The sequence below is a fragment of the Talpa occidentalis genome, unplaced genomic scaffold (assembly GCF_014898055.3).
Source record: "Talpa occidentalis isolate TD23 unplaced genomic scaffold, MPIMG_talOcc4v2.1 talOcc4.10, whole genome shotgun sequence".
NCBI classification, from domain to species: domain Eukaryota; kingdom Metazoa; phylum Chordata; class Mammalia; order Eulipotyphla; family Talpidae; genus Talpa; species Talpa occidentalis.
Genome location: NW_023600993.1, coordinates 35,804,245 through 35,825,201, shown reverse-complemented (window position 1 = coordinate 35,825,201; position 20,957 = coordinate 35,804,245). Strand labels below are relative to the sequence as shown.

General features: G+C 38.9%; 1 protein-coding gene across 1 annotated transcript in view; it reads right to left on the bottom strand.

Annotated features, from left to right (window-relative positions):
* Positions 1 to 20,957, bottom strand: part of DOCK3 (dedicator of cytokinesis 3) — a 245,020-nt gene that overhangs the window by 88,981 nt on the left and 135,082 nt on the right. The window contains exons 11-13 of the mRNA XM_037501571.2: positions 20,375 to 20,522; positions 10,171 to 10,259; positions 6,781 to 6,906 (exon numbers count right to left, since the gene is read on the bottom strand). Of these exons, the coding sequence (XP_037357468.1) occupies positions 6,781 to 6,906; positions 10,171 to 10,259; positions 20,375 to 20,522 (363 nt within the window). The remainder of the gene's footprint in view (positions 1 to 6,780; positions 6,907 to 10,170; positions 10,260 to 20,374; positions 20,523 to 20,957) is intronic.

The following is a 20,957-nucleotide window of genomic DNA, read 5'->3' as shown; positions in this document are numbered from 1 at the left end:
GAGTAGGTATTATTGAAGGCAGTCTTGCCCTCCCTTGTAAGATGTCCTCTTCCCGAGTTGGAAGAGTATCTTATAGTATCAGTAATGCCTTCTATCTCTGAGGGCTTAGTGCTTAACTGACATACAAGTGAGTTTCTTGAATGGAAAGATAATGAATGAAGTTGTTCTTGTTAGAGGAGCTCAGAATAAATAGTCTTTGTACCTTTCACAGTTTCACACAAAAATTAATGTCAGATGTTGGTAAAGCTGCAGGTCAAGGAACTAGTGGGCTTATGAGTAGGCAGAGGTTGGCAAACTTTCTCTGCAAAAGGCCAAACAATACATATTTTAGGCTTTTGTGTGTCACACAGGTCTCTAACATTTGTTCTTGGTTTCCACAACTCTTTAAAATGCAAAAAAAAAAAAAAAACAAAACCCCACAACATTTTCAGCAGACAGGCCATAAAAACAATAGGCTGTTGGCTGGATTTGGCTCAAGGGTAATATAGTTTGCTAATACCTGGGTTGGAGCATTTATGTATCCAGAACAGCCCCACTACACTGAAACCACACACCAAAATCCAGATTATTATAAGTCTATACAAACAGCTGCTGGGAAGGAGCAAGGCAATGCATTTGAGGATATCTCATTATGACAGGCATTGGAACGAAACATTCTGGGGGTCTTACAGAGTGAGAGATCTTAGATGGAATCAGCACTTTTCTGCTACCAGAAATCTTGGGGGCTAACAGAGCTGCTATGTGCTATGGTCATTATGTTCACTAGTGTCAGGCAGATGCATGCCTCAGTGGTCAGGTCTGATCTTCCAATGACCTACATTTTAGCATGACTCTCTTTTAAACTAGAGTTCACAACGTGTTTGTAATTCTCTTCTGAGAATTCTGAAAGCAGCCTCCATAGAGGTTTAAGAACTTCTAAGATCCAGCTCAGGCCCAGGCTATGTGTTAGAAAGAGAATGTCTTACCAGACATTTCAGTCTCATTTGCAGTTTTGTTGGCACGTGGTTTCAACCCATATGATATTCCACCCCAGGAGAAATGGTCCAGGACAGTCCACACAGGTTTGGCACTTAGTCTTATTTGGATTCTTTATTCATTTTCCTTCTGCATAAATTATACTACTTATCAAGAAGCTTTGGGTTCAAGGATAAAAGTATTTTATATTATAGTTTTTATACCTTAATTATTTCTAGATATGATTAGCACTTCGTAGATAGTGCTTTCTTTCCCTTAAGACCTTGTGAAACAAAGATTTTCTACCAGCAAACACAGAGGCCTGCTCTGGATGATGCCAATTCTGTCTCTTGACAGAACAGGGGTGCATTTCCTGATAGTGTTCATGGGGATGTGGGGACATTAACCACCATTCAATTTAGACAGTTTCAGGTATATGGCCTATGTTTTATTTTGTAGTAGCTTTTATTTTGAGGAAGAGACCTCCAAAAAGGACTATTGGACAGATTTCTGTAGAGTATCCAGGAAAGAGAGATTCTTTATTTTTCTAACCATTTCTTCAGTGACAGATTTTTACTGATTTCTATTGCTCCAAATTCAGTGAAATTCTCTGACAGGATGACAGTAATGGGCACAGTGTGATTTCACTATATGTGGTTATTCCTTTTTGGGCCACAGATGTGATGATCATTCAACTTACTAGAAGCAGATATGACCATTCCTAAAACAATCCTTAGAGAAAAGGCCAAAGCCTGATTTGATACCCCTACTGACTGCAACACTGTGAATCGACTTGTAGTAAATACTTTCATCACTCTCCTTGAGGAGAGTTTTCTTACAAAAGTCATGTCTTTGAGTTGCCCTTTGTATGAGATGTGTCAAGCAGAGCTGAAAAAGAGAAGCTTTCTGCCATTTTGATTTTTTTGTAGTTTGGGATAAGCATATCTTCTTTTCAGTGGTACTAGCTGATCTGTTTCATAAAAATTCCTTTTCTGTATCTACACACTTTGGACTTGTCAAGTTTTTTAAACATTCCAATATGTCTTTAGCTTCTTCAGTTCTTCATGAACACCCAAAGAAACTCACAGTCCTCTAGTCTGAGTTGGTAGCTTCTCTTTTTATGTCTTGTGGTTATCCCAAAAGGTGAGGTTGATGAAGGATTAATAATGTATATGACACCCCAACCCAGTATTGCAACATTCCATGAAACAAATGAAGATGGAAACAAAGCAGGCAAAAGGCAGACAGGACACACAAAAAGCAAGAACTTACACCCAACTATCTTCATCTCTGCACCAGAAAGAAAGGGGCGAGAATAAGAGGACAGCACAGAAAGAAACAAGAACAATTAAGACAAACAGGAAAAGAGAAAAAAACATCACTTGCAGGTCAGTGATGAGGCATGCACTTCTCATCAGGGGTCAAAGCAAAGAACAGAGTGCATTTTTGAGCACAAGGGGAAGTGTGAGAGGGTCCCCTAGAGGATGCCAGGCCTGCACAGTTGCCTTCTGAAGGGCAAGTTCAGGACAACCCAGAGAAGAGCAGTACTTGTGCCAGGTCTGGCCGAGGGAGAGGCAAAGCCTACATTCTCTAGGACCTAGTTCTTAAAATGGGGCCCAGACCAGCAGCATCACCATCATTTGAGAGCTTGTGAGGAATGCAAATTGCCAGCTCCCACTCCAGTCCCACCGTAGCAGCAACTCTTGGGGTTGGCCCAGCCATCTGTTTTTCCAACCTCTGCAGGTGACTGTCATATACTGAAGTTAGAGAACTACTCTTTAGGAAAAACTGAGTAATTGACTAGAACTTACTAAATCAAAGGACAGACTTTTTTTTTAACTTTATTTATTTATTTATTAAAGATTTATTTATTTATTTATACAAGCACTGGGTATAGTCAGAAGCGCAGGAGGGTGAGAGAATTCACCAGAGCCAGAGCGAGGAACAGAACAGGCAGAGTGACGAAGTACACTGCTGAGGGGAGCAGCGGGAGCGGCAGAAGAGGTCTGTCATGCCATGTGGGACCCTTACCCGGCAGCCGGGGATTGAACCGGCGCTGCAGAGGCTGTGGGCAGCTTCGCAACCCAGCGCTCAACCGCTGCGCCACCGGGGAGGCCCAAGACAGACTTTTTTTGACAAGACAGAAGAACTCTTAACTAATAGGAAAGTTGGCCCATATGGCTCACAATAAATGATACTTAAAAATTCAAGTCTTAGGGGGCCTCCCTGGTGGCGCAAGGGGTTAAGTACTGCACTATGAAGCAATCCGCAGCCTCTGCAGCATGAGTTGGATCCCTGGCCGGCAAGGGAACAACCCACATGGCACAGCAGACCTCTCCTGACTCGCCTGCTGCTCAGTCAATCTGCCTGTTCTGTTCCCCACTCTGTCTCTGGGGAATCCTTCTCACCCCCCACACCTCTGGCCTGTCCCCCACCTCTTGTATGCATAAATAAATAAATCTTTTAAAAAAATTCAAGGCTTAGGAAACAAGTTAAAAATGTACTGTCCACAAAATCAGGATAGAGCTCCGTATTCCTACTGATTCTGGGAACAAACTTTCCAGGAAAACTGCGTTTGAGAGGGACACAGAAGGTGGTGTCACATCACTGCTGGCTTACACATGGTCTGGAAGAAATGTGGTCACTTCTCAAGCAAGAGGATTTTAAATAATTCAGTTTAGTCTCCTGGCTGACAATTTTCTTTGAAGTTCATTTTGGCTAATCCTGACAAGTAACAGGGAAAAATGTTAACTTCAACTTGTTCACCTGAGACACCTGTCCTGTTCCAGTTTTTCTCACCTGTCTTCTTGAAAAAATAGAGGTAAGAAGTAAAAGTATGCTACAGAGTTATCTTTTGGGATGAACTAAAATAAGTGGGGGGAAGGAGGAAGTAACCATGGAAATATGGTGATTAACCAATAAAAGGCTGTTAAACGCCCAGTTTCCAAATCAGGCTTAAATTAAATTAGGCATACCTAATCTCTTCTATAATCTAGAGTGAAATTTCTTGGGTTAATGTGCTTTATCTTGGACCGCCCAAAACAATAGCAATGGTGTTCTTGGCTCTCATTATCATGAGTCATGAGCAGAAGAACTAGAAAGCTGCACAGTCAGGGCCTCAGCTGTGACACAGAATAGGACATATGCTGGCAGAGCAGTCGTGAGTGTATGTACACACCCATGGAGAGCAATGGGAGACTATCAGAAAGATATTTTTTAAAATGGTATGTTGGATACTGGTGTGGTTAGGATCTTATTTGAACTCTGTAACTGCCAGAGTTACAGCACTGATGATATGCTTTGACAAGGACCTATCTGGGCAATCCCAGCAACAATAATGAGACCTCTCCAAGTGAGCATTTGGTAGTTGCTGCCAAATGCTGGGTAGTTTTAAAATAAGGATCACAGTTTATAAGTAATTCTAATTTTTTCATTTACTCTCATTTCTCCAATGTTAAGTGTAGAAATGTTCATAGTTACACATAATTTATTTCCTTTTTCATTTTCCCTATGTCCATAAGTCAAGAAGAAGATGTAAATTCCTATAAACTTGGTTATATAGCAATGTAAGGACTGAGGGACTGCTACAGCCCAGGCACAATATTCCCATAAGTGAAGGGTGGACGAGCTGCAGGTGGCAGGGCAGCCAGGGTTTGAAAAGACTCACCAAGGTCTTTTTTTGCCAGAGCCAGTTTTCCAAGACAGGATAACTGCAATATAAAAAAAGCTGCACACTTTTCCTGTGACTCCTGTGGGCCAGCCAGCTCTCTTACCTAACCCAAAGAGGGTAAACCCACTTGGTGATATCTTAGCTCGCAACCCTGGTGGTCTGTGAGGAAAGCTTTTTACTTATGGGGAAGAAAAGTAAAGGGGGAGGGGTAGAACATTAAGCACAAAGCACTGCCTCCTGCCTATGAAACAATCCTTACTTTCAGCTCCAATACTTAGAATTCCCAAGAAAGACATCTCAGCAAGCAGCATAACCATAGCCCCTACTTGGTCTCCCAGATCATCAGATGATTATCCCTTAACTGCCAGGAAAGGGAGACCCCCTTAGCTTCGGCTGGCTTCACCAATGTGCGATACTGCTGATTTCTATGGTCATATCTAGCATACCCAGAAGTCTTTTATATGCCTGTGTACCAAATACACAAGAGATGCAGAGTGCTCAATAAAAAGACTTCTTTCCCTAGATAAAATCTGGACAATGTAACTCTTGAGATCAGTTTGCATAAAAACTTTTTTTTTGGCTGAAGGTGTTCCTTTCTAGTTTCTACTTACTTGGTTTGAAGTCTATGATTGTATGATAAGAAAGGAGCTAATAAGAAAGGAGCTATCTAAATCTCAAATAAGTAAGTTCTCAAAAGAAGTAAGGATTGTTAGTGTATCTCTTAGTATATATGACTCCACCTCATGAGCCTGGATAGCTAATTTAAAAAAACGATTACCAGATCAATTTTGATAACACCTATTCTTTCTTCAATGGTACATTGCCAAGAAGACATGCCAGGGACTATGCCTGTGCTCTTCTCCTGATTATCAGGATGGGAGAAATGTCCTGTGAAGGACATCACCTTTCCAACAGCCAGAAGGGGCCTTCTATTAGCTCGAAGTCTCCTTAGCATTTAAAGATAAACATGGGTTGACTGGGTGGCATAGATTTGCCATCCCAAAGACCCTACTGTGTACATGAGCAGGAGAAGCAGCTTGTTTTACATTCACAGTTTCTAAAGAAAGGAAATGAAGATAAAACAAATCTGAGCATAGTGTGGGAAGTTGAAGGATAGCTGGAATCTATTACATGGGTCTTCTCTATGCTCAGGTTTGACTCCCCTTTGGGTATGTGCTGGCAAGTATTTCCAACAAGAGAATTTAGAGCACCATGAATAACTTTAAATAGCCGATACTTAAGAGTGGTCACAATTAGTTCAGTTTAGGTTGGCCTGGCCCTAAAAACAAAAACAAAACAAAACAAAAACCAACCAAACAAACTTTTGTGGAGTAAAATTCTCAATGGCAAGAATAGGTCCACTCCTATAATCCATCCAGACAACCAGGTAATTTCCTGTTTTGATTCTTCTTCTTGTTTGCATCATCTTTGGTTATCAGAACCACTGCCATCCATCTGGGCCACGACTCTACTCGTCACTCACTCTCTACAGCCCCTCAGCTCTGGTGTCCTGTTTAGATCCACATCTATAGCTTTGCCAGCATCAGCCTGGCTAGCAAACATAACCCTGAGACTGACCTGCTGGAACCACACTTGAGGGTCAAACCCATTCCCAACTTACTGCCCTGCCTCTCCACTGGGCATTAGAGGAGGAGGGTGAGACAATTCCTGAGAAACTTGCCAGGTGGTACTATAAACAGTGCCTAATTTATACCTTTTGCCTGATCCATTAAAATGTATCTGCTATTCTTATATAAATTGGAATTCACTGATACTACAGGTACTCATATTGGTATATTCTTCTCCCTGAAGAGGAACTTTTTCAGTTCTCTTCCAAGAAAAGTAGTGGAAGAGAATAGTATAAAAGGCATACCCATGAAAAGTTCCATGTTAGTTTCTACTACCAGATTTCCACAAGAGACAACAAAACCCATGTGCTGGACTGCTGTGGTGCACTGGTGAATGTGATATGGTGGGGCGGTGGGGTACTTGTGGAAAAGAACAAATACCACCAAAAGCCAAGGACTCACTGGCTACAGACTGCAGTCAGCAACCTGACCTGGGACACAGCATGGTTCACCGCCTGTGCACAAGAGGAACACTGAATTCTACCTTCCTAATCTTTTTCCACCCCTGCCCCAAGAAGTTCTGCTTACCTGGCATGATGACATCTGGAAATCCCAATTTTCTTGTAATCGCCAATCCCCTACTAAATATCATGGGATTTTCTCTCCTAATCTGCTCCATGTCACCACGAAGAAGTTGTAGAGAAATGATAAGACCTGCAAAAACAAAAGCATTTTCTTACTCAGAACCCGCCATCCTGTATTACTAGCAAAAAACAAAAAGCCATATTTTTCAGACCAAAATATGTGAAGTTCAGCATTTTTCTTGAGAAAAATTTTGAAGCACAAAGTATGCATTATTCTGAAGAAAAATTCTAGAGAAATGAAGGAATATAAGTCAAAATGACCTCAATGACCCAGAGAACCAGTCTACTGAACACAATCTGAGATCTAGAATATGGCATTGTCTTCCTCTGTTCTCCAACATCCAGCCAAGGACATGGCTTGGTTGTAGTAAATAGTGAATAGGAAGACTGCATAACCTAAACTGTACTGCTGGGACTCAAAGAAGTCTACAGAAATAATGGTAGACTAGAAACAAGTATGGCCAAAGAAGACCTATGTTAGGGTGTTCACTCTGACACAATGAATGAACTAAGAGGTACTGTGTTTTTGTACTAGCAGTATGCCAAAGTATGGAAAGCAACTTGCTGTACTGGCTTGTGAAAAAAGCAGAAGAGCACATATCACACCACTCTTACAGGGAACCACTGCACTGCAAGTAAAAGAAGGGGTATTTTTTGTGCAGCAAACTGTAATGTCCCCTCAGATGAGCTCATTACTTATATCCTAGGAGTTTTGCACAAATAACAATTTCCCCAAAACCACCTCGACTTTGTCCCCACTGTTAAAAGGTTGCAAGGTCAATCCAACAGTCAGGAAGTTCCTCTGAAACGCTTGAATAATATTAGCTATTAACAACATGATGAATTTAGGTGTGCTCCGTGGCTCAGCAGGAAGCATCCTTGTTGATCTAGAAACCCGGAGTTGAAACAGAAGAGCAACATCAAGAAATGAGAGAAGATGTTATGATAACTAGGACAATCAGAAGAGTGGCTAGAATGGACACAGTAACAAGCAGAGTTGTAAAATAAGGAGGACCTGGAAATAAGAGGGGAGATGGGATTGCAAAGTGGAGAAAGAAAGCAGTCAAAGAGAAGTCACATACACTGTATCTGTCAGATCAAAGTGTTCTGGTGTCTAGGAATATGCACTCCCAGAGCTCAGTTAGGGAAGGAAACAATCCAATAGAACCTCAAGATGATCTCATTGCTTCAGCTAAATTCATGATCCCCTGGTTCTACACATATGATGTCCCAGCTTTCATCAACACAAGGATTATAGTGCCCTGTAAAGCAGATATATGGTATTCCAGTTGGCATTCTGGTTAGATAATCTGTGTTTGGGACTTTGCATACTATAAAGTCATTTTTTACAGCCTGACTACTTGGTAGACTCCCCCCAACCTAATCCCAGCTCATTTATCCACAGTATCTTTACAGAGCTACCAAATCTCATCCTCTAGTTGTACGGGAACCCACTGACCTAGGAGCACACAGCTCAGGATGAGGAAGTTTCTAGAATTTGACATGGGGGTTGGAGATCCAAGGGGGGGAAAACATCAACAGGCATACTCTAGTAATCTGTACTGGCAAGGATTTATTCAAACATTCCCTGGCTTTCATCTCCTCAACTTCTGCGCAGCCAAGTTGGCCTAGAGATGCAGAACACAACTTGTGAGGATGTAGAAGATGCTAGGCAAGTCACATCTAGCTTTCAAAATATCCAAAGGGATCCTAAGCAGCTGCCCTGTACTTCTAAACATGACAAATAAGAGGAGAAGGCTTCAGTTTATGCAGAAGAACAAGGAAAAAGGTACACAAAAAATGAAAGGAACCACCAAATGGAGGCCTTTCTAAGTGCATAAAGACCTCTCAAATAGGCCATCCTCACTGAGCCGCTGAAGTCTACGGGCACCCCAGGTAGAGGGATGGGTGACTTCTAATGGTGTTTAAATATCCAGTGTTTCTGAGTCCTAGACAAAACCCACAGAAGTTGAAGATGCCACAGTCCCTGCTTACTCTGGACAGTAGCCAAAATTCAACATCTTAATCTGGTGAGGTAATGGTGGAAACTGCTATTTCAGTTGTTTCTTTAATGTATTGTTATCACTATCTCTCTTTGAAATGTTCTCCATGTTTTAAAAACGTCATATCCTACAACCTGTAGCCAAGGGAAGCTCTTTATATATCAAATAAATAAAGCAAAAAACACCATAAATATTGATGTGAATGATAGTTTCTCAAATTTCTAGTAACTTTTCTGTATTTTTAAAGTAAGGCTTTATTTGCTTTTTGCTTTAGTCTAGTTTTAGGTGAGGAATGTGCACCCTCTTCCATTTTCAAGCAAATGCATGGAGCTCCTTGGCAGCTAGGCACAACATTACAGGGAAAACAATCATTTCAAAACAGTGAGAAAAGCTCTGTGTATCCGCATGCTACAGAATCTTAGAGGAATCAACTACTCCCAATTGAGGGTCCCCAACTTTGCAGCCTCTGGTAAGGGGTTCCTCTGATGACCTTCCTTGGTGATTACCTGATAGAGAAAAAAAGTTCTCAACAACTTTAAAAAAACTGCTATAACTATTGTCATTTAAGGCCTACTTTTTATTGACAGTAAGTCTATGTAAGTTAAAATAAAGGTTACATAAAAGAGGTTATGAGATAAGTTAGAGGTAAAAACTGTCAGCAGAACACAGTTCTGTAGCAATTTTACAGCTATTTTCAAAGGTATATAAAAGCACACAGGCTTTTAAATAGTTCGACTTATTTACTACAACAACTAATATTTATTTAGAAAACACATTCTTTCTAATGTGTAGAATTATACTAATATTTAGATAGACATTATTTAAACAAAGATTTAAAAGTAGGGAAAATGAAAAGGAGAACTTGACTAAGATGAAAGCTATTTTGAAATAAAATTTTCTAGTAATTTTCATTAGTGTCAGGCTTTTGTGATGCTAACACTAAAACATGAATAGAAAAAGTGATATTAGTATTTGTCTTTTTTGGGGGGGGAGGGCTATGTGTAATATTTGTTCAGAAAAACGTAGACTTTACAATGTGACAAACCCAGCAATACTTTTTCCCCTCCGACGTTAAATTGGAACTCAAGTTACCTATTAAAGCACATAGAATCCATCATAGATAGAACAGAAAAGTATTGTGGTCACAATTAGAGAATGCCTCAAATTATCACAAAAAGAAATAGCAGAAAGTGCCTGAGCAGGAGAATAAATGTCTATAGGGAACTGAACTTTACATATGGCAACTGATCGATGAGCAAAGTCAATGGAGACATATATGATTAGCAACTGCCAACGCAACACATAGTTTTCTATCCAGAGAAGAACATCACCATGGCTGGCGCTGGGGGCAGAGTACTTGGCACTGGACTTGCGGATGATATTCTCATGTATCTGGGACCACTCACTCTCGTTGTTACACCTGCAACAGAAGGACAGGAGTTAATGATCAGCTGAAGCATTTTAATCATCTGGTCTCATGACCCAATTTTGAAAGACAACTTCAAATTCCCTTTCTTAAACATATGAACCAATGGTTTACTAAATTAGACAAGGTTTGATTCTTGTTAAGGCACAAAGAAGACACACACTTGAGGAGGGAAGGGTAGAAAGACCAAAATGAATCTCTACAAATATTTTTAAGTGGCAAAATATCCTACTGTCTAAAGTAGCTCTCCCCCACAAGAAAATTTTTCTTTTCTAGTGCCTTAAAAACATGTGCACATACACACACCTGTAGGCCTTGAAGGAAAGTTCCTGATAGGAAAAAAAACAGGTCCTCAAGTACTGCTATTTAGAAACTTCCAGGCCTTGCATCATTCACTTAATACTGTCATTCCATTGTCATCATACTAGCCCCAGAGAAAATCTTGCTAAGTTCAGGGCAAAGTGAGTATTATTTGCTTATGACTGTATTTCAGTCACACCAATATAAGTTTAGAAAAGTATTGGGTTTGATTCACTGTCAAATCCTCTGTAGTCAAGGGGAAAGAGGACTGGGCAGAGAAGGCTAGATGCCTAAATATGTAAAACTAAAGTTCTTTCATAGGAACTTTAGGATTAGGACAAGACAGAGTAACAGTATTGCACCCCTTGCTAATTTCTGCTATTTCTGAGTTTTACCTCCCAGAGGGCAATTTTAAGAGAGCCACAAGCACATCGCCATTTGATATAGTTTAGTAATACAGACTAGGAATTCCTCATCCTAATACAGTTATGTTGATGAAACAACTGGAATGAATCATTGGAAACAATTGGGTAATCTCTTAAAAATTCCATTTGACACAGGGAGTCCCCCTAGGATGGCACCCCCTTCCTCTGTTGGATAGGAAGAAATGGACCCACTGACCCCAGAATGAAAAGGAGAACTTGACTAAGATGAAAGCTATTTTGAAATAAAATTTTCTAGTCACTCAAAGGAAAACCCACAGAATCACATGGTTACTCAGAAGTGTCCAGTTCAGCACAGCACAGCCACTCCAAGAGAAAACCCAACTAAGTTACATAATTTGCCATTCAGCACTGGGAAGCCAAGCAGATTTCTAAATGAAAAGATTTGTATAGAGGCCAGAGATAAAGGTTGGTCGCTAGTTTGATTTTGTCACTCAATTAGTAGCTCTTCAGACTTCTAAATCAGTATGAATAAGCCTCACCTACTCAGTGATATTGCAATGAATGATCAAAGATCAGGTCCTCTCCAGAGCTGTGAGGATAACTTCCTGCTTGCAGAATTCCTTCCAAACAAAGGAAGGAGGAGAGAGAACTTTAAAATGATCACTTGTGATTTAGCAACTCCGTTGGAAATCAAAAGTGAGAAGTGCTGGCAGCAGCACATCCAGCCCTCCATGTCTGACATGCATACTGCCTCATCTTTTGCAACCAGTCAATACATCAGAGAAGGGCCCAGCTGGTGAGAATTCAGACTTGTCTTGCTGTCAGGTTTGGGTTGTTGTTTTTTTTTGTCACTTTCTAGGTTTATAAGATCAGTAGTTACTTTAACAGAAATCTGACTACAATTTGTCCTCACATTTCAAGTCTGGATATTAACTCTCTCTCCCTCCAACACATGGCATAATTTCATTATTTTCCCAATAAAACACCGGTTCTTTAGGTAATATAGAGGAGCTAGTATTTTGTGAACCACATAAAATTACAAGGTGTATTATTTCACTCACATGTACCTTTTCTCCCAACACATACAATTCAGATGCCAGACAAACAATGATTTGCTCATTACTTCTCTCCCTTCTCACCGCTTTACCTTTCAGTGGCCTTCACAGTTGTTTTTTTGTTTTTTTACCATTTTCTTCTTACCCTACAAGTTTTCCTGGGCAATCTCACCTACTCCCAGTTTCAATCCTCAAAGCATTGCTTCCAGCCCAGACTCAACCTTAAGATCTTTAAGATATGTAGGGTCACAAGAGAGCTCACTCACCTGTTTGCTCCCAGACATTCCCTCTCACTGAGTAGAACTTATCAGTTCACTAAAACCAAAACCCTTCCAGCTGTTACCAAGTCCTATGGATTTTACTATTTTAAAATCTGTGACAAAAAAAAGAAAAAAATCTGTGACATCTGAGCTCTCCTCTTCATGGCCATGGTTTAGCCATTGTCAACTCTCTTCTGGACCAGTATAACTACCTCTTAACTGGTCTTTTGAATATTTTCCTTTCCAAAATTGCCAAGATGAGCTACTCAAAACATCCGTAAAGTTAGAGGATGTGGTATCATCAGCCTACTTTAAACAATCACTAGGATATTTTGTTTAGAAAAATTATAATGTAATCATTTATTAAATCAAATGAGCTATGATTATAATGAAGCATGATTATATCCAATCAAATTAATATTTAGAGCATGATTAATGATGCTGACAGTTTATCCTCAATCATAAGATGCCTGAGGAGCTGTGATCTAAAAGAGGGCTGTGTGCCACTACAGCTGTCCACTTTCCCCAAAGCAGAGATAATAAGCACAGGCAATGAAGTAGCAGTTCAACTACTACATATCCAAGGATTTTATTCAATCAATAATACAGCAGTGATGAAAGGTTTTAGGTTTTTTACATGAGGTCTCCATTCGCCCAAAAGCACCAGAGCAGGTGGGTAACTCAACAGAATTCTGGATAATGTATCATTCACTCACGTATAGGGGCACACTTTAGCATCTGTCTCTTCCCTACTACCACCTTTTTTTCTGGATTTCTGATGGGTTACCCAAATTTCTTTCTCCAAGGTAGGTGATCCAAAAGAATATTCAAGAAATTTTAAAGAGTTATTTATAAGACCTTTACGTTTGCATTTTTAGAATGCAAGTAAAGGAAGCGTATTTTCCCATATCCCACATACTTCTCATAATATACCATCTCATACTATCTCATATGAGACAGGTATTACGTTCATTCTACAGATGAGGAGAGTCTACACATAGATGTGTCTGGTTCCAAAAGCAGGGTGGGGTGGGTAGAGTGGCAGAGGCTGCAGAGTATATTCTAACCCTAATTCCTGCACCAGGCTTCAGGGTACCTGTCTTCTTGATGTTAGGGAACATATCTGTGTTGTCTGCCTTTTCCTAGCTGCAACTCTTCAGTGCTGACTCTGACCTAGAACTTAATTTACCATAAGTGCTCCAAGTTAAAATTCTCTTTGGGTGTGATCTGCTTTATTTTGGCCTTATTTGGTTCATCCTAATTGAACAATCTCTAAGACCAAGTTGACAATTCAACCAATCTGGTTCTGAATGGTGCTATGGACAATAAGAAACTGCTTTTTATTTATGAAAAATTTAAATTATTTTTAATTTTACAACATTTAAATGATTATTTTAATGCAATTAAAAAGACAAATAGCATGTATATAATTATAGTGTTTTAGCTGGGATATTTATTTTTATTCCCCTCTTCAGGTAGTAGAAGGGCTTACATGTGTAGGATATCTGCCCCTTCATTCACTCTCCTCACAGAGGAATGACTTGTGACTTCTTGGCCTAGGAGAAACATCTGAACCTATGGGAAGCATCTGGGCATGAACATCTCAGTTCTGTCTCCCCACTCTCTCGGGACCAACCTGTTAGCAGAGAACACAAAATCTCTGCACCACCAGGCTCCATAATCACTATGATTTTGTTTTTTTTTTTTTTTTTAAAGATTTATTTTTATTTTATTTTATTTATTTATACAAGCACTGGGTACAGTCAGAAGCGCGGGAGGGTGAGAGAATTCACCAGAGCCAGAGCGGGGAGCAGAGCAGGCAGAAGGACTGAAGTACACTGCTGAGGGGAGCAGCGGGCGGCAGGAGAGGTCTGCGCGCCATGTGGGACCCTCCTCTGGTGGCCGGGGAGCAGCCGGGGATCGAACCGGCGTCGCAGAGGCTGCGGGCAGCTTCGCAACCCAGCGCTCAACCGTTGCGCCACCGGGGAGGCCCATCACTATGATTTTGAAAGTCTTTTTAACTCAGGGTTCATGTTAATTGCAAGTTGTAGTGGGTTGAATGGTGGTCCTTAAAAAGGTATGTCCTTATCCTAATCCCTGGAACTTGGGAGTATTACTTTATTTGGAAAAAAAGGTATTTGCAGGTATAATTAAGTTAATGACCTTGAGATAAGGAGATCATCCTGGATCATCTGAGTGAGCCTAACTTCAATGACAAATGTTCTTAGAGAAAGGGAAACATAAGAGACAAAGAGAAGACACAGACAGAAGAAGAGGAGGCAATGTGACCACAGAAGCAGAGACAGGAATGATGAACCCCAAGTCAGGGCATGGTGACAGTCACCAGAAACTGGAAAAAACAAAGAACAGATATTTCTTAGGAGCCTCCAGAAGGAATATGGTTCTGTTGGCATCTTGATTTCATACTCTGGTCTCCAGATTGTGAGAATAAACTTCTGTTGTTTTAAATCACCAAATCTGTGGTAATTTGTTATAGTAGTTATAGAAAATGAACAAAATGTGGTTCATAGATCTAAACCATGATCTCAAATTTAAATTATGCTATTAATAAAGGTTATAAGATTATATTACTTACAAATACACACACACTATAAATATGTTATCTATAGTACTCTATACTCACTTGAAATCTATAGTTTGATTGTTACTGATCTCAGAACCAACTTACTAATATCTATTAACCCCTCAAACTGCAATAAACAGTATTTAATTAAGATGAAATTGTTAAATAATTGGGAACAAAGGTTGACCTTTGTGAAGTATCTCTTTTGATACCTAGACTTTATGGTTTTTCTCTTTTGGATAACTAATATGATGCAGTGTATGCTAACTGTACTGGGATCAGTCTGGCTTGTGCCTTAAGGGATTTATGGGATTTTTCTATGAATAATATTTATAAATGTCGCATGGGTGATTGAAAGATGTATTCTCTTTCTTGGACAAAAATTTGTTTAGAGTCGGGAGGATCATAAACCCTAGTAAGCTGGGATACTCTGTTTAACCCCTATCCTGGCACCAAAGACATTCCTTTTGACTATCAGTATGTCCTAAGGTAGGCAAGAAATTATGCCCACTATATCAGAGCTAGGAGAACAAGTGGCTAAAGAGCATGATCTCTTAATCAGGTTGCTAAGGCACATGCCCTTGCCCTGGGATTTCTGACTTTTTAAATGCTTGTATACAGCAGATTTTATACTGCATGGTCTATGCCTAATATGCACCTTTCTGATGAATGGTTATACATCCTACATTTATTTCTATTAGAATTGCCTGTTGGTTAGAAATGTCCAAGCTTTTATTAACAGAAATATTAAATCACTTTTGACCTATATTTTGACTTTGTCATTATTGGTTGATAAAAAGTATGATACCTAGCAACAATAAAAACTAAATATTGACAACAAAAATTAACATTTTAAAAATAACACAAAAAGCTTATGATATGGAGTCTATCCCTAGCTTAGCATTTTTTGTTATTGATGCTGTTTTTGAATTATTACAGCCTAAAACAAAAATTTTAAAATCATATTGGATTACTACCATTCTCTTGTTCTTTCAAGAAATGTCATTAATTTGGTGAGTCACTTACTGATAGCACTTGCCATCATCTCTTTGCTATAAGATGATGAAAACTCACTCAGTATACAGCATTGGTATGAGATTTCAATGTGATTACATTATCAAGAAGAGCACAAAACACTAAATAAACGTACACTGCCACTGCTCTCAAAACAGGTGACATTTTATTTGACCACCATGGAGCAATTAAATTATTATTGATGGAATTATATTGGACCTGTAGTTCAGATATGAAAGTGGGACCTGTCAATAACCAAGAGTCACTAGTAAAAAATAAAACAAAACACAGGACACTCCTTTCAGGTGGCAGGCAGCACGCCCGTTACTTGGATACATCTCATTTCCTGAGTTATCTCACTTATCTTTCCACTTTTTCTGTTTTATTTACTACTTCATGTGGGCTCTTTTTTTCCTGTTGCTCATATATTATTTTATCCCCCTTTTTCAATTTTGTAGATGAGGAAATTGAAGTCTACAGAAGTAGGATGATTTTTAAAAGTCTAACAGCTTCTATCTACTTATCATGTCATATATCTTCATCATCTGTCTGTCTGTCTGTCTATCTGTCTATCTATCTATCTATCTATCTATCTATCTATCTATCTATCTATCTATCTATCTATCTATGTATCAAAGTATTACCACTCTGAGCTTGGGAACATACATACTACTGACAGACTTTTGAGATAACAATATTGTTACTGTAAGACAGCTCTGTTTGTATGTTCTTAGAGCCACTGTTCTTTCATGTAACTCTTCCTGGTGGAGAAGCAGAATGAAAAAGGGAAGCAAATGCAGATGTGTTTTCCAGTCCTGTGTAGAGAATACTTGGTACTTCATGCCAACACCTAGATCTGTGTTAAAGACTCCTGTCATGAGCCTCTTACCTCTGCGAGAACAGAAGTCATTCTGAGATTTCTTTACTCTGGCTCATTACTTAACGAGTTCTGTTTTTACAGCAACACTAACACAGAAATCCAATTAGGCACTGAGGCTAGAGAGTGGGCACTGAAATTCAAAACAGAGCATTCCATGGGCTTTGAGTCCTTCTTGTCTATCTGTACAGACATTTGATACCAGTGCTAAAACACAGCATATCTGAACATCGATAATGAACACAGAAATGATGGTCCTAGATGGATGATGGTCCACTGAAAACTGGGAAGACCTAGGCTAGGAGAGAGAGAGAAATAAGCCCTGCTTAAAGTTATTATACAGAAAGACTTGAATCTTTTCTCTGTATCAAAATATGGACATCTTAATGGGCCCTTTACCCATTCAAGAATGAGTTTCCATTTAAGAATGGCTCATAAACAAGTACCTCAACTTAAGAAATGTCATGGATAAGGTGGCTATGAAACAAAAAACACAAAGGTGATGTTTTATGGAATTGCCTATGTGTGTCCCAAATATAAGAAGAGGTTTCCTTCTAGTCCACTCACATAAGAGGTTGCCACTTTATGCTGCTATCTTCACCAAGCCTTTTATGTTAGGGGGCATTCTTTGGACGCATATCACAGCACTCTGTTGGTAAGTTACATTAGTTTGAAATTACCTCACTCAGTTCAAGTTTAATGTGAACTTCATATTATGAAGTTAATTTGACAGAAGAATTGGTGAAAAAAATTTAAAAGCAAAACGACACAGATTTAGTAATTATTTAGTAATTATTCTATGATCTCTAAATTGAAGTGCTAGATATTATTGTAAATCTCACCTTAAAAGCAGCACAGTAAGTAACTATCTTTAAGGTCACATACATGAGTCTATAGGACAAATGAAAACACAAAAAAATCAAGTGTGCATCTGCTCAGCAAACATGTAATTGGACCTCAGGATGACTTTTCAGTGAAAGCATCATCAAAGATTCAAAGTGTGATGTATTGAAACCAATTTGATGGATATGAAAATAATGAGCCTTAGAAAACTGTCAGATGACTCGGAAAGTGGTTCCAAAGATGACAAAGACCCGATGGTATGGTGGGATATGGAAAATGTGAAGAAAATTTTCTCTTACCACGTGAGAGTGAAGAAAAAAATCATATACATCTGATTGAGTACATAATATATAATATTCAACTTATATAATGATTTAAAATATAACTGATATATTTAATGTTCTAAGTAGTTATTACGTTAAGGTTAGCATAAGAAAATATTTGGGCTTTTTTGTGTGTGTGAAGTTGGAGAGGGGTCACCATGATCTCAGAAGCATCGTGTGATTTGTCACATGCATTATTTATGGACACCCCCCACTACATCCTGATACTGGCTTTAGCTCTTTGGCTTTCCTCTCCTTTTTTGCCCAATGCTTGTGAACCCATCCCCCCAGCTAAGAGATACATATGATGTCTATATCAGACTGAACTGCACATAGTGTTTTATTTGTGATTTTCAAGGCTCTTGGCTCATTAGAAAGCACCCTAGTTTTCATGGATCAGCTTTTTGTTGTGATTTTCTTTAAAGGATGTGGTATCTTCCCACACACACATAATATTAAACAACAACTATAAAGCCAGATCAGTGAACATGGCAAGAGATATACAGGAGACTGCCTTTTCTCTGGTTGAGGCCAGCTCTGAATAATGAAAGAAATGATGAGAATTTCAGCAGTTAATAAGATATTTTGCCAATTCATTGATTAAAATTATACAAGATGTTCTTATTCTTGCAAAACCCTATCCTAGCAAAGGCTAAAGCGCTTTCAGTAGCAATGATTAAACCCCTTAAACTTTCCACTCAATCTAACAAACATTTCCCCTGAAACTTATTGTGAAATATTGCTTCTCCTGAGGGTGGACTGACTGTGCTGATGTGGATTTAAAACACTAATCCTAGAGGATCTTATACTGCATACAAAACCAATTTCACAACATGCAGTTGAAATCTGTTTGAAAGTCTCTTAATATTTTCAAGTAGAGAAATTATCCAATATTTTACTCTATTAGTTCTTCAAATTAAAAAAAAATTACCTTCTCCATTAAAAACATCTTCCTGTGACTCTTTAGAACTTAGAAAGGAGCTATGAAAAAGCTACACACAAATCTCACTTCTTGCAAAGTGATATGTTGGTACTGAAAGCTGTTGTTTTAGAAGTAATTAAGCCAATTAAGCCTGACAGCATGATTTCAAGAGAGATGTTCTGCAGTCCCTATCCACAATGAGAATGTGCACAGAAGAAAGGAACGGCTGATACATGCAAAGGGATGCAATTCTGGAGTGTGCCCTATGAACACCCTGCTCTTGGCATGGATACAGTGGCGTAAGATGCTAATAATGTTAATTCTGGACTCTTGTTCAGTCCTTTTCAAAGGGAGGAAGATAATATCAAGAAGCAAATCCCACCACCCATCAATGAAGAAATGTGGTATATGGACAAAATCTGTGACTGCTGCATGAAAGGAACTTGCCAAAATATTCTTTGTAAGTTACAATTTCAAAGGAAACTCCTTATCCATTAAAGTCCACAACTTTAAACAGAACACAGCTTAGGCAAAATAGGTTAAAAGGAGATCAGGCCTTTTATTTTGAAATTAATAAACTGGCAGATTATATAAAAACCTGTATTAAGTGTAATTGTGAATTAAATTCACTTCATTTCTGAATAAGATGAAACAAACAATACAGAAAAATATCCACACAATATTATGGTGATGATACAGTAACATAATGATCGACAGTATAGATTTAATCAAGAAAAGAAATACTGGATTAAAACCAAAAGAAGATAGATTTTTAAAAAATTATCAGTTAAAATAATTTGCTTTAAAAAGTTACTAAACTTAGCACTGATCATTCTTTTCTCAGTGCTATTATTCATGCCTAAGTCTTTATAAACAGAGAGAGATGATATTGCCTGGATTCTATGTTTGTTTTCTTCATTCTGTTTCTTCCCCCCCCCAGTGCATTACAAATCAGGAGATGCACTGCTTCTAAAAGGTAGACCCCTTGCTTGACAAACAATAAAAATAATAAAGCTGTGCCTGGTCGTATGTAATTTAGAGATTTGTGGTGGCAGAAGTGAAGTGTGAAACCTCTTCAGAAAAACTGGCTTTTTGTCAGAGAGAGAGCAACCCAACTGATCATTTTTTGAAAAAATCTGCATCAGTAGCCAGTTCAGTTACAATAGTTGGTTAAAGTATTAAACACGAAAAACATTTTTATATCCAAGTCACATGAGAAATTATATTATTAGCTTTTCTGTAAATATGTAAGGTTGATTAATCCTGGACAGAAGAAGAAACATGCGCCATGGGACTTTTATTTTAGGATAGAGAGTTCCAAACTCAGCTGCTTCAGTATCACCTGGGGGAAGCTCATTAAAAATTCAGCTGCCTGGACCCCATCTTAAGTCTTAGATCAAAATCTATGCTTTTAAAAAAAGAACTCCCTATCCTACATATCCTGATGATTCTGTGTTCCACAAGGTTTGAGAATTACTGCTCTCAAGGGCAGAGCTTGGATGTCTTATGCTGCACGTCATTAACATTTCTATGTCCATTACTCACGTGTAAACCTTAAGAACAAAATCCTTTTCTTCCTTTAATTCTGTGAGTGACTGTAGGACATCCAGTATACTTAGGACTGCACAGCCATATGGTCGCCTGTAGTGCAGGTGAGCAGGGCCCTTCTTTGAGTCATTCAGGAGCATCCGGCCTGGGGCATAGCAGAAAACACAGTTAAGATTGAGAACTCCATGCTTCTCTCCAGCATCCACTGGTTGTCACCCAAGGATGCCAGGGCTGCAGGCATCTTAGAGCTCCTCTAAATTGAAGACTACTTTAGAACTGAGTTAAGCCATCCAAGAATGATATGTATGTAGTGGCAAGCCAAACAGGCATCTGCCCAGGGTTCTTCCCTGGTACTACATCAACCAATCATCCTTATTATCTACCTTAAACAAACACTAACAGACCCTTTATTAATTATATGAGAATAAAACAGTGGCTTCATGAATTTCTTTAAAAACGATTTTGCTAATATATTTAAACTTCTTAGGCATATTAAGGATACAAAGTTTAGTATTTTTAGCTGCCAAGTAAACTCTACGTATACATAGCTAAAGAGGACAATGAGTTATTCCCGAAGCAC